The sequence below is a fragment of the Abramis brama genome (genome assembly GCF_963993115.1).
Source record: "Abramis brama genome assembly, chromosome: 25".
Classification (NCBI taxonomy): Eukaryota; Metazoa; Chordata; class Actinopteri; order Cypriniformes; family Leuciscidae; genus Abramis; species Abramis brama.
Window position 1 is genome coordinate 1,842,501 of NC_139987.1, and position 15,000 is coordinate 1,857,500.

At 42.2% G+C, this 15,000-nt stretch overlaps 1 protein-coding gene across 1 annotated transcript in view; it reads left to right on the forward strand.

The window, feature by feature from the left end:
* The first annotated feature begins 12,652 nt into the window (after nt 1-12,652).
* ca9 (carbonic anhydrase IX) overlaps nt 12,653-15,000 on the forward strand; it is a 21,211-nt gene continuing 18,863 nt past the window's right edge. The window contains exon 1 of the mRNA XM_084104231.1: nt 12,653-12,775. Coding sequence (XP_083960357.1) covers nt 12,758-12,775 — 18 coding nt within the window. The 5' untranslated portion in view covers nt 12,653-12,757. The remainder of the gene's footprint in view (nt 12,776-15,000) is intronic.

A 15,000-nucleotide genomic window follows, 5' to 3' on the forward strand; every position in this document is an offset into this window, starting at 1 on the left:
GAGTGTGTTAAGCGCCCTCAAACTAAAGCAATGCTGTCTACATTGGATGCGGCATCGCGCACGCTACACAACAAATTACCAACAACTGATCGCGCGCGCGCTCTGTTTCTGACGCACTTCAAGCACTCGCTGGGCCGGGGAAGATGGATGTGCCGGACTTTTTTTTTTTTTTTTTTTTGCTTTATCTATATTTCGAATTAATGGTTTTAAAATAGTATTATTAAAAAAATAAAAAAAATATTTTTTTATTTTTTTATTTTTATTAACTCGTTCACTCATTCTGGCGCCCCTATGGATGAGTGGCGCCCCTAGCATTTGCCTATGCCGCGGGCCGGCCCTGTGCTGCGTAACACGAGAATGAACCTCATTGGTTCTGCTGAAGCTCAAACGTGCTGCGCAACACGCAAATGAACCTCACTGGTTCTTGCTGAAGCTCAAACGTGCTGCGGAACACAAGAATGAACATCATTGGTTCTTGCAGAAGCTCAAACGTGCCATGTGACATGAAAATGAACCTCATTGGTTCTTACAGAAGCTCAAACGTGCCGCGTAACACAAGAATGAACCTCATTGGTTCTTGCTGAAGCTCAAACGTGCCGCGTAACACAAGAATGAACATCATTGGTTCTTGCAGAAGCTCAAACGTGCCATGTGACACGCAAATGAACCTCATTGGTTCTTACAGAAGCTCAAACATCAAAAAATCATAGATTATTATTTTTTGTCCAGCGGGAAACTCAAATGTGCTGCGTAACACGAGAATGAACCTCATTGGTTCTGCTGAAGCTCAAACGTGCTGCGTAACACGCAAATGAACCTCACTGGTTCTTGCTGAAGCTCAAACGTGCCGCGTAACACAAGAATGAACATCATTGGTTCTTGCAGAAGCTCAAACGTGCCATGTGACACGAAAATGAACCTCATTGGTTCTTACAGAAGCTCAAACGTGCTGCGTAACACAAGAATGAACCTCATTGGTTCTTGCTGAAGCTCAAACGTGCCGCGTAACACAAGAATGAACATCATTGGTTCTTGCAGAAGCTCAAACGTGCTGCGTAACACAAGAATGAACCTCATTGGTTCTTGCAGAAGCTCAAACGTGCCGCGTGACACGAGAATGAACCTCATTGGTTCTTGCTGAAGCTCAAACGTGCCACGTGACACGAGAATGAACCTCATTGGTTCTTGCTGAAGCTCAAACCACAAAAAATCATAGATTATTATTTTTTGTCCAGCGGGAAACTCAAATGTGCTGCGTAACACGAGAATGAACCTCATTGGTTCTGCTGAAGCTCAAACGTGCTGCGTAACACGCAAATGAACCTCACTGGTTCTTGCTGAAGCTCAAACGTGCCGCGTAACACGAGAATGAACCTCATTGGTTCTGCTGAAGCTCAAACGTGCTGCGCAACACGCAAATGAACCTCATTGGTTCTTGCTGAAGCTCAAACGTGCTGCGGAACACAAGAATGAACATCATTGGTTCTTGCAGAAGCTCAAACGTGCCATGTGACATGAAAATGAACCTCATTGGTTCTTACAGAAGCTCAAACGTGCCGCGTAACACAAGAATGAACCTCATTGGTTCTTGCTGAAGCTCAAACGTGCCGCGTAACACAAGAATGAACATCATTGGTTCTTGCAGAAGCTCAAACGTGCCATGTGACACGCAAATGAACCTCATTGGTTCTTACAGAAGCTCAAACATCAAAAAATCATAGATTATTATTTTTTGTCCAGCGGGAAACTCAAATGTGCTGCGTAACACGAGAATGAACCTCATTGGTTCTGCTGAAGCTCAAACGTGCTGCGTAACACGCAAATGAACCTCACTGGTTCTTGCTGAAGCTCAAACGTGCCGCGTAACACAAGAATGAACATCATTGGTTCTTGCAGAAGCTCAAACGTGCCATGTGACACGAAAATGAACCTCATTGGTTCTTACAGAAGCTCAAACGTGCTGCGTAACACAAGAATGAACCTCATTGGTTCTTGCTGAAGCTCAAACGTGCCGCGTAACACAAGAATGAACATCATTGGTTCTTGCAGAAGCTCAAACGTGCTGCGTAACACAAGAATGAACCTCATTGGTTCTTGCAGAAGCTCAAACGTGCCGCGTGACACGAGAATGAACCTCATTGGTTCTTGCTGAAGCTCAAACGTGCCACGTGACACGAGAATGAACCTCATTGGTTCTTGCTGAAGCTCAAACCACAAAAAATCATAGATTATTATTTTTTGTCCAGCGGGAAACTCAAATGTGCTGCGTAACACGAGAATGAACCTCATTGGTTCTGCTGAAGCTCAAACGTGCTGCGTAACACGCAAATGAACCTCACTGGTTCTTGCTGAAGCTCAAACGTGCCACGTGACACGAGAATGAACCTCATTGGTTCTTGCTGAAGCTTCAGTGCCATTTCATAGAGAAAATGTTAATATTGTATCGTAAACATGAAGGGCGGGGAAACTGGGAAGAAGTTGAATGAGAATGAACTTCTCATTGGTTCTTGCTGAAGCTCAAACGTGCCGCGTAACACAAGAATGAACATCATTGGTTCTTGCAGAAGCTCAAACGTGCCATGTGACACGAAAATGAACCTCATTGGTTCTTACAGAAGCTCAAACGTGCTGCATAACACAAGAATGAACCTCATTGGTTCTTGCAGAAGCTCAAACGTGCCGCGTGACACGAGAATGAACCTCATTGGTTCTTGCTGAAGCTCAAACATCAAAAAATCATAGATTATTATTTTTTGTCCAGCGGGAAACTCAAATGTGCTGCGTAACACGAGAATGAACCTCATTGGTTCTGCTGAAGCTCAAACGTGCTGCGTAACACGCAAATGAACCTCACTGGTTCTTGCTGAAGCTCAAACGTGCCACGTGACACGAGAATGAACCTCATTGGTTCTTGCTGAAGCTCAAACGTGCCACGTGACACGAGAATGAACCTCATTGGTTCTTGCTGAAGCTAAAACATCAAAAAATCATAGATTATTATTTTTTGTCCAGCGGGAAACTCAAATGTGCTGCGTAACACGAGAATGAACCTCACTGGTTCTTGCTGAAGCTCAAACGTGCTGCGTAACACGCAAATGAACCTCACTGGTTCTTGCTGAAGCTCAAACGTGCCACGTCACACGAGAATTAACCTCATTGGTTCTTGCTGAAGCTCAAACGTGCCATGTGACACGAAAATGAACCTCATTGGTTCTTACAGAAGCTCAAACGTGCTGCGTAACACAAGAATGAACCTCATTGGTTCTTGCTGAAGCTCAAACGTGCCGCGTAACACAAGAATGAACATCATTGGTTCTTGCAGAAGCTCAAACGTGCCATGTGACACGAAAATGAACCTCATTGGTTCTTACAGAAGCTCAAACGTGCTGCGTAACACGAGAATGGACCTCATTGGTTCTTGCAGAAGCTCAAACGTGCCGCGTGACACGAGAATGAACCTCATTGGTTCTTGCTGAAGCTCAAACGTGCCACGTGACACGAGAATTAACCTCATTAGTTCTTGCTGAAGCTCAAACGTGCCGCGTAACACAAGAATGAACATCATTGGTTCTTGCAGAAGCTCAAACGTGCCAGGTGACACGAAAATGAACCTCATTGGTTCTTACAGAAGCTCAAATGTGCTGCGTAACACAAGAATGAACCTCATTGGTTCTTGCTGAAGCTCAAACGTGCCGCGTAACACAAGAATGAACCTCATTGGTTCTTGCAGAAGCTCAAACGTGCCGCGTAACACGAGAATAAACATCATTGGTTCTTGCAGAAGCTCAAACGTGCCGCGTAACACGAGAATGGACCTCATTGGTTCTTACAGAAGCTCAAACGTGCCGCGTAACACAAGAATGAACCTCATTGGTTCTTGCTGAAGCTCAAACGTGCTGCGTAACACAAGAATGAACCTCATTGGTTCTTGCTGAAGCTCAAACGTGCCGCGTAACACAAGAATGAACATCATTGGTTCTTGCAGAAGCTCAAACGTGCCGCGTAACACGAGAATGAACCTCATTGGTTCTTGCTGAAGCTCAAACATCAAAAAATCATAGATTATTATTTTTTGTCCAGCGGGAAACTCAAATGTGCTGCGTAACACGAGAATGAACCTCATTGGTTCTGCTGAAGCTCAAACGTGCTGCGTAACACGCAAATGAACCTCACTGGTTCTTGCTGAAGCTCAAACGTGCCGCGTAACACGAGAATGGACCTCATTGGTTCTTGCTGAAGCTCAAACGTGCCGCGTAAGACAAGAATGAACATCATTGGTTCTTGCAGAAGCTCAAACGTGCCGCGTAACACGAGAATGAACCTCATTGGTTCTTGCTGAAGCTCAAACATCAAAAAATCATAGATTATTATTTTTTGTCCAGCGGGAAACTCAAATGTGCTGCGTAACACGAGAATGAACCTCATTGGTTCTTGCAGAAGCTCAAACGTGCCGCGTAACACGAGAATGAACATCATTGGTTCTTGCAGAAGCTCAGACGTGCCATGTGACATGAAAATTAACCTCATTGGTTCTTACAGAAGCTCAAACGTGCTGCGTAACACAAGAATGAACCTCATTGGTTCTTGCTGAAACTCAAACGTGCCGCGTAACACAAGAATGAACATCATTGGTTCTTGCAGAAGCTCAAACGTGCCACGTGACACGAGAATGAACCTCATTGGTTCTTGCTGAAGCTCAAACGTGCCACGTGACACGAGAATGAATCTCATTGGTTCTTGCTGAAGCTCAAACCACAAAAAATCATAGATTATTATTTTTTGTCCAGCGGGAAACTCAAATGTGCTGCGTAACACGAGAATGAACCTCATTGGTTCTGCTGAAGCTCAAACGTGCTGCGTAACACGCAAATGAACCTCACTGGTTCTTGCTGAAGCTCAAACGTGCCACGTGACACGAGAATGAACCTCATTGGTTCTTGCTGAAGCTCAAACGTGCCGCGTAACACAAGAATGAACATCATTGGTTCTTGCAGAAGCTCAAACGTGCCATGTGACACGAAAATGAACCTCATTGGTTCTTACAGAAGCTCAAACGTGCTGCGTAACATAAGAATGAACCTCATTGGTTCTTGCTGAAACTCAAACGTGCTGCGTAACACAAGAATGAACATCATTGGTTCTTGCAGAAGCTCAAACGTGCCATGTGACACGAAAATGAACCTCATTGGTTCTTACAGAAGCTCAAACGTGCTGAGTAACACAAGAATGAACCTCATTGGTTCTTGCAGAAGCTCAAACGTGCCGCGTGACACGAGAATGAACCTCATTGGTTCTTGCTGAAGCTCAAACGTGCCACGTGACACGAGAATGAACCTCATTGGTTCTTGCTGAAGCTCAAACCACAAAAAATCATAGATTATTATTTTTTGTCCAGCGGGAAACTCAAATGTGCTGCGTAACACGAGAATGAACCTCATTGGTTCTGCTGAAGCTCAAACGTGCTGCGTAACACGCAAATGAACCTCACTGGTTCTTGCTGAAGCTCAAACGTGCCACGTGACACGAGAATGAACCTCATTGGTTCTTGCTGAAGCTCAAACGTGCCGCGTAACACCAGAATGAACATCATTGGTTCTTGCAGAAGCTCAAACGTGCCATGTGACACGAAAATGAACCTCATTGGTTCTTACAGAAGCTCAAACGTGCTGCGTAACACAAGAATGAACCTCATTGGTTCTTGCTGAAGCTGAAACGTGCCGCGTAACACGAGAATGGACCTCATTGGTTCTTACAGAAGCTCAAACGTGCTGCGTAACACAAGAATGAACCTCATTGGTTCTTGCTGAAGCTCAAACGTGCTGCGTAACACAAGAATGAACCTCATTGGTTCTTGCTGAAGCTCAAACGTGCCGCGTAACACAAGAATGAACATCATTGGTTCTTGCAGAAGCTCAAACGTGCCGCGTAACACGAGAATGGACCTCATTGGTTCTTGCTGAAGCTCAAACGTGCCGCGTAACACAAGAATGAACATCATTGGTTCTTGCAGAAGCTCAAACGTGCCGCGTAACACGAGAATGAACCTCATTGGTTCTTGCTGAAGCTCAAACATCAAAAAATCATAGATTATTATTTTTTGTCCAGCGGGAAACTCAAATGTGCTGCGTAACACGAGAATGAACCTCATTGGTTCTGCTGAAGCTCAAACGTGCTGCGTAACACGCAAATGAACCTCACTGGTTCTTGCTGAAGCTCAAACGTGCCACGTGACACGAGAATGAACCTCATTGGTTCTTGCTGAAGCTCAAACGTGCCGCGTAACACAAGAATGAACATCATTGGTTCTTGCAGAAGCTCAAACGTGCCATGTGACACGAAAATGAACCTCATTGGTTCTTACAGAAGCTCAAACGTGCTGCGTAACACAAGAATGAACCTCATTGGTTCTTGCTGAAACTCAAACGTGCCGCGTGACACGAGAATGAACCTCATTGGTTCTTGCTGAAGCTCAAACGTGCCACGTGACACGAGAATGAACCTCATTGGTTCTTGCTGAAGCTCAAACCACAAAAAATCATAGATTATTATTTTTTGTCCAGCGGGAAACTCAAATGTGCTGCGTAACACGAGAATGAACCTCATTGGTTCTGCTGAAGCTCAAACGTGCTGCGTAACACGCAAATGAACCTCACTGGTTCTTGCTGAAGCTCAAACGTGCCACGTGACACGAGAATGAACCTCATTGGTTCTTGCTGAAGCTCAAACGTGCCGCGTAACGCAAGAATGAACATCATTGGTTCTTGCAGAAGCTCAAACGTGCCCTGTGACATGAAAATGAACCTCATTGGTTCTTACAGAAGCTCAAACGTGCTGCGTAACACAAGAATGAACCTCATTGGTTCTTGCTGAAACTCAAACGTGCCGCGTAACACAAGAATGAACATCATTGGTTCTTGCAGAAGCTCAAACGTGCCATGTGACACGAAAATGAACCTCATTGGTTCTTACAGAAGCTCAAACGTGCTGAGTAACACAAGAATGAACCTCATTGGTTCTTGCAGAAGCTCAAACGTGCCGCGTGACACGAGAATGAACCTCATTGGTTCTTGCTGAAGCTCAAACGTGCCACGTGACACGAGAATGAACCTCATTGGTTCTTGCTGAAGCTCAAACCACAAAAAATCATAGATTATTATTTTTTGTCCAGCGGGAAACTCAAATGTGCTGCGTAACACGAGAATGAACCTCATTGGTTCTGCTGAAGCTCAAACGTGCTGCGTAACACGCAAATGAACCTCACTGGTTCTTGCTGAAGCTCAAACGTGCCACGTGACACGAGAATGAACCTCATTGGTTCTTGCTGAAGCTCAAACGTGCCGCGTAACACAAGAATGAACATCATTGGTTCTTGCAGAAGCTCAAACGTGCCATGTGACACGAAAATGAACCTCATTGGTTCTTACAGAAGCTCAAACGTGCTGCGTAACACAAGAATGAACCTCACTGGTTCTTACAGAAGCTCAAACGTGCTGCGTAACACAAGAATGAACCTCATTGGTTCTTGCTGAAGCTCAAACGTGCCGCGTAACACGAGAATGGACCTCATTGGTTCTTACAGAAGCTCAAACGTGCTGCGTAACACAAGAATGAACCTCATTGGTTCTTGCTGAAGCTCAAACGTGCTACGTAACACAAGAATGAACCTCATTGGTTCTTGCTGAAGCTCAAACGTGCCGCGTAACACAAGAATGAACATCATTGGTTCTTGCAGAAGCTCAAACGTGCCGCGTAACACGAGAATGGACCTCATTGGTTCTTGCTGAAGCTCAAACGTGCCGCGTAACACAAGAATGAACATCATTGGTTCTTGCAGAAGCTCAAACGTGCCGCGTAACACGAGAATGAACCTCATTGGTTCTTGCTGAAGCTCAAACGTACCATGTGACACGAAAATGAACCTCATTGGTTCTTACAGAAGCTCAAACGTGCTGAGTAACACAAGAATGAACCTCATTGGTTCTTGCAGAAGCTCAAACGTGCCGCGTGACACGAGAATGAACCTCATTGGTTCTTGCTGAAGCTCAAACGTGCCACGTGACACGAGAATGAACCTCATTGGTTCTTGCTGAAGCTCAAACCACAAAAAATCATAGATTATTATTTTTTGTCCAGCGGGAAACTCAAATGTGCTGCGTAACACGAGAATGAACCTCATTGGTTCTTGCTGAAGCTCAAACGTGCTGCGTAACACGCAAATGAACCTCACTGGTTCTTGCTGAAGCTCAAACGTGCCACGTGACACGAGAATGAACCTCATTGGTACTTGCTGAAGATCAAACGTGCCGCGTAACACAAGAATGAACATCATTGGTTCTTGCAGAAGCTCAAACGTGCCATGTGACACGAAAATGAACCTCATTGGTTCTTACAGAAGCTCAAACGTGCTGCGTAACACAAGAATGAACCTCATTGGTTCTTGCTGAAGCTCAAACGTGCTGCGTAACACAAGAATGAACCTCATTGGTTCTTGCTGAAGCTCAAACGTGCCGCGTAACACAAGAATGAACATCATTGGTTCTTGCAGAAGCTCAAACGTGCCATGTGACACGAAAATGAACCTCATTGGTTCTTGCTGAAGCTCAAACGTGCCGCGTAACACAAGAATGGACCTCATTAGTTCTTGCTGAAGCTCAAACGTGCCGCGTAACACGAGAATGAACCTCATTGGTTCTGCTGAAGCTCAAACGTGCTGCGTAACACGCAAATGAACCTCATTGGTTCTTGCTGAAGCTCAAACGTGCAGCGTAACACGAGAATGAACCTCATTGGTTCTTGCTGAAGCTCAAACGTGCCACGTGACACGAGAATGAACCTCATTGGTTCTTGCTGAAGCTCAAACGTGCCGCATGACACGAGAATTAACCTCATTGGTTCTTGCTGAAGCTCAAACGTGCAGCGTAACACGAGAATTAACCTCATTGGTTCTGCTGAAGCTCAAACGTGCAGCATAACACGAGAATGAACCTCATTGGTTCTTGCTGAAGCTCAAACGTGCCACGTGACACGAGAATGAACCTCATTGGTTCTGCTGAAGCTCAAACGTGCAGCGTAACACGAGAATGAACCTCATTGGTTCTTGCTGAAGCTCAAACGTGCCACGTGACACGAGAATGAACCTCATTGGTTCTTGCTGAAGCTCAAACGTGCTGCGTGACACGAGAATTAACCTCATTGGTTCTGCTGAAGCTCAAACATGCAGCGTAACACGAGAATGAACCTCATTGGTTCTGCTGAAGCTCAAACGTGCAGCGTAACACGAGAATGAACCTCATTGGTTCTTGCTGAAGCTCAAACGTGCTGCGTGACACGAGAATGAACCTCATTGGTTCTCACATATGGGGGAAGATCAAGCAAGTATACTTGAGCTTGATGAATGTTTTTAAGTGAATAAAAGCCTAAATTCAATTTGTTCATTATATAAAGTGATTGTGTCTCTTCAGAAATTTTGGACAACTGCTCAATTCATATGGATTAGTTTTTTGATGTTTATTAACTTTGAAAGTTGTAAAAGTTGTAGTTGTGCAGCTGTCAACAGAGGGACAGAAAGCTCTCAGATTTCATCAAAAAGATCTTCATCTGAGTTCTGAAGATGAGCGAAAGCATTATGGGTTTGGAACGACATGAGGGTGAGTTTTTAATGACATTAATGACAGAGTTTTCATTTTTGGAAGAACTTTAAATGATTTTCTGAAGTGTTGTTTTAGCTTGTATCTGAATGCTTATTGAACTTTTTAATATGTTGACATTAAATTCCTAAATGTAGAATAAACAAAAAAGGATGTATATTAAATAACTGTATGTAATGCCATCCTTTCACTAAGTACTATCAGTGTCAGTATCATTGATACAGTCACCTTTCTGTTTAAATGAGGGCTGTCTGTTCTTTCCCCCCACTTCAAAACTTATATTATGCACTCATTTTCATGATAAATATATAATAAAACTACTATCAGCACTACAAAAACTGTGAAAGCAACTAACATGCACACACACTGTGAGTATAGTATTTGTTCAGTAATTCAAAATCAAAGAAGTTGGGGAAAGGGTGTATTTAATTCTGAACAGGTACATTTTATCAAAATGAATGCACATACACAATTTAAAGCAATGTTTGTCCACGTTTTATGTTAGTTTTTAACCCATCCCAACAATGGCATTCCTAATTTACACAGTTTAAGGATACATTGTAGATTTTAAATTAATGTAGCAAATTTCATCTGAAGGAGGCTCTCAGATATCACACAAAGAACCTGCAAATTCACTGTGAATAATAAACACTCCATTCAGGAGGGCTGTTGTCTTGCAATATTCAATCCCCTTTGCAGAATTATATTGACCCCAAAACAACTATTTTGGCTTTTTTCTGGTGGTGTAATGGTGATGCGAGTTTTTTCGTCTTTCTCTGTCCAGTGGAGTAAGGTCTTCTATAAACCTCATCCCATTTTACTTCCTTCTGAGATTGCTGCCTTCCCTTTTGCATCACTTACTATGCACAAGACAAACTGTATCATTTGCCAACTTTATCCTGTTTTTCCCAGTTTGTGAGTCTGTGAACTTATACATCACTCTGTGATGACTGACTGTCCATGTGATGATTCCCTGCATTCAGCCCAGGGTGCTGGGATAGACTCAAGCACATGTGGTTTGGAGGATGGATGGATGGAGTGCATCTTTGATATATTAGATTAAATGATGAATCATCAACATTTCAAATTGCCTTTAGACCTGCTGAATGAAAAAAAAAATACTGAAATGTACAGGTGTCACAATAATGTTATGACGAGTCCCTGCTATTTTTCTCTTGTTTTCCCTTTCTCTTTTATTTTTGAGCACAGTCAGTTGCCAATTGGATTGGTGCAGATTCTGATTACTTCTAACACCTGAGGACTCTTCCTATTGAAGAGCTGCTGGTGGCCTTGCCTTGGCCTGCCCCAGGAAACCTGTTTTTGAGGGTTTTGGTGCTTGTTTTTCTTTTCTTTTGTAAAGGATGGTGAGTTATTGTTTGTCTACTTAAAATAGAATAGAGATAAAGCATAGGTAAGTAAGCTGTCCCAGAAGTTCCCTTTCAATATCAGTCTCTCAAAACACTTTCCTCCTAAAAATACTGAAGCCTGTTTGGAATAACGTGGTTATGACCAATGCGAATTGGGCGGGATCGCTCTCTATATAAGGTTACATTTCTACAAGGTTACATTACAAATAACATTTCCTCAGAATCTTTCTCCTTCACACAATGCAAGTCAAAATTTTGCAATGGTTTACGAGCTCCCGGGCGAGCAAGACTCCTGCATCTTCTGCCAGAGCCGTGCCCACGCAGAAGCCGTCCTTGAGGGATCAAACTTATCGCAGAAGACACTCAACTCTTCAAGAAACAAACCCAGCTTCTCATGCTCCCCTTATGGTAGTGGAGCTGCAAGCCAAGAGTGACGAGTACAGTGGGGGGTTCATATGCCGGCACAGGTCCCGCAGATCCCACCCCCTATTAGACCTGAAAAACTTTAAGCACCTAATTCTTAGCACTTATCTTATTTTAATATTAACTGTTCACTTGTATTCAATAATGTTCTACATGATATTCTTTCACAGTCTATGGACCCCCTAAAGTACCGTTGGCCACCCCATGTATAAAAGTCTAGTTCCACCACTGGATCCCGCCCCAGTTTGCGTACCTGAACGTCATTGCGATGTAACATTATTCCAATTTCTTCATTTTCCAATACTTCAGTATTTCTAGGTGTTTCCCCACAGTGCCAGGCAACAGAGGTTACATCAGTAACAGGAGACGATTCTTTTGTGCTTGTTATTTTTTTATTGTGTGTTAGGAAAGTTTTAACTCTGTTGTTGGAGTTGTAGTTTAGCTGACCAGTCATTTAAGCTTTGTATATGTTTATATATTCCTTGTTTGTCTTTGTTACTATTTGCTTCCAATAATTATTATTTTTTGCCCTGTCCATTGCAACTTGTTTTTAATTTTTCTGAACGGCTTTTTATGTTAGTCCCTAATCTGGGTCGTAATATTAGAAAATACACTTTGTGGTGTTGAACACTTCTGGAGAACTGCAACTCGGATATTATATAAATATTAGGATCTTGGGAATAATCCTCCGGCCATTTATTCATGGCAGAATGTTCTGACACAAAGCTGTGATCCTTAAACATCTGAAACATAAAAAAAATAATTTCAAATAATTTGGGTTAATGACTGTGTGAATTGTAATACCACATTCCAGCTCATTAGACTGAATTGTTTGTCAGCGGAAATCTTCGTCCTCAAGGAATTTCATTTGTAATTAACATGACAGAAGTTACTCATTAAAATTTCTCTCAGAAGAGCTTCTATAAAGAGGATTAAAATGCAGGTCGTGCTTTTTAACAGCTTCATATCCACATAAATTTTTTTTTATTTTGCTTCATATATTGCACTTAATGGCAAATGAGAATGGGTCATCCTGTAAAAGATAGAAGGGAATTATAAATAGTTTTAAACACACCAAAAGTACTTATTTCATGTATTTCTGTTGAACATGAGCATTTTGAGCTTAAGTGTGCAATCTGTGGATAATACTGTACCTGCAGTAATCGAGTTTCTGTGATACATTCTGTTTATCCATCCATCCTCCAAACAGCTCGTTGGGTCACTGGAGTCCTTCTTGCTGTGAGGTGACACATGACTGTTTCCCACTGAGCATCCGGATAGAAACACTTGGCAAAGTCGAATCCAGTCTTTCAGTTCGTCATGACCAAGAAAAACCTGGTAACTTCCTCACAAATCACTCAGAAAGAAAGGAAATGTATACAGACACAAATCACCCACATAAATTACACTGACAATATAAAACAAGTTTATCTGCCTATGGGTCAATGACATGACGTGCATACTTTTGTATCCAAGTGCATTATTTCCTTTTAAAATAATTTGATAAATTCATGACATGTATCACTTTATTTTATAAAACATATTTAGTTTGAAATCATTTCCAGTACATTCAAATAATTGTAACGATGACTGACTCGGTTGAGTAGTTGAATCCATATGTGGTGTTTTATAAAATGATGTTTTTATTAACCAAGTTCGGGAGGAGCACGTTCAGATAATTAGCCCTCCCCCAGACAGCATGCCAAATACACATTCAACTTTACTCCCTCTAATTGTATGCAAGTGTGAACTCAAGCTGTCCCAGGGGCAATGAGTGGATATTAACAGCTTCGTTAGTCACAGGACTCTCAATGCTTGTGGTTAAACAGGGGAGCTGTAGGTTGAGTTGGAGGCAATAAGAATAACAATGTGGAGACCATTGTGTGAGCTCCTTGGAATTCCAAGAAATCTGTGGATCGTGAATAGTTAGCCATGGGTTTCCTAGAACCACCGGATGCTGGGGCGTTGCTGATACAAGGAGATAGTTTCTGAGTGGAATAGGCCTATCTTGACCATAACAGGAACAGTTTGATGAGTAATTCCCACTCTAATAGGTTGATTATTAATGGCAGTTATATTAAGAGGTGGTATGCAAAGGATGACAGGGATATTGAGTTCATGGACCAGTTCATGATGGATTAAATTTACTGCAGAGCCAGAGTCAACAAGCACTGGAACACATTGAGAAGAATTAGCATAGGTAAGTGTGAGGAGAAGAGTAAAACACGTAGTCAAAATCGTAGTAAAAGATGTACTCACTTTAGTCTGGGCGGGTTTGTTAGGGCATGAACGACACTGACCTGGTTGGCCACAATAGAAGCATAGGCGGTTCCCTCGACGTCGTTAGCATTCTTCCACAGACACTTTGGTGAATCCGATCTGCATGGGTTCAGCTGGTTCTTGAATATTCGTAGCTGGGGGAAAAGTTGAGCTTGCAAATGAACTTGTTGGGTTATTGCGTAGAAGATTACGTATTTGGGGCAGACCTGACCTGTTGAAAAGAGATGGTATTCATCCCTCCTGGGATGATGCTGCTCTTCTCTCTAGTAATATGGCACATGGTCTTAGAGATAAAACATGACAATCTGGGGCTCAGGTCAGGCAGCAGACAGACTGGCTAAACCGACCGTCTGCTAGCTGTCTCAGAAGTCAGATAAATCCCAAAACATAGAGACTCCTTCACAGTAAATATAAAAAAACTCTCGAACCCATTTAAGGGTAAAAATTTAACTGATGTTAAACAAACAAAAAACTGATATAATACAGATGAAAAAATTATAAAGCTTGGGTTGCTGAATATTAGACCCCTTTCTACCAAATCACTCTTTGTAAATTATATGATTACAGATCATAATCTAGATGTGCTGTGTTTCACAGAAACCTGTCTAAAATCAGATGATTACATTACTTTAAATGAGTCAACCCCCAAGATTACTGTTATAAACACAAGCCTTGTCTAAAAGGAAAAGGGTGAAGTGTTGCTGTAATTTATAGCAGTATTTTCAGTATTACTCAGATATCTAGTTTCAGATATAATTATTTTGAAGTGATGGTGCTTTTTGTAATGTTATCTAGCGTAAGTGATAAATCCCGTTTGTCATTTGTGTTGGCTACTAAATACAGGCCACCAGGGCACAATACAGACTTTATCAAAGAATTTGCTGATTTTCTATCAGAGTTAGAACTGGCTGCAGATAAAGTCCTTATTGTTGGCTATTTTAACATCCATGTAGATAATGAAAAAGACTCATTGGGATTGGCATTTAGAGACATTCTAAACTCTACTGGAGTTAGACAACACGTGTCAGGACCCACTCATTGTCGTAATCATACTCTAGATCTAATATTATCTCAGATCATTATCTAGTCTTGTGTAAACTTCATTTAGCCAAGGCTGCAAAGCCGACTCTGTGTTACAAATATGTTAGACCCATCACTTCTGCCACTAAAGATACTTTATTAATAATCTTCCTGATCAGTTTCATCATCTCAGCATCCCAGATAAACTAGAAGAACTCGATGTTGCAACAGAAACTATTGACTCTCTCTTTTCCAGCGCTTTA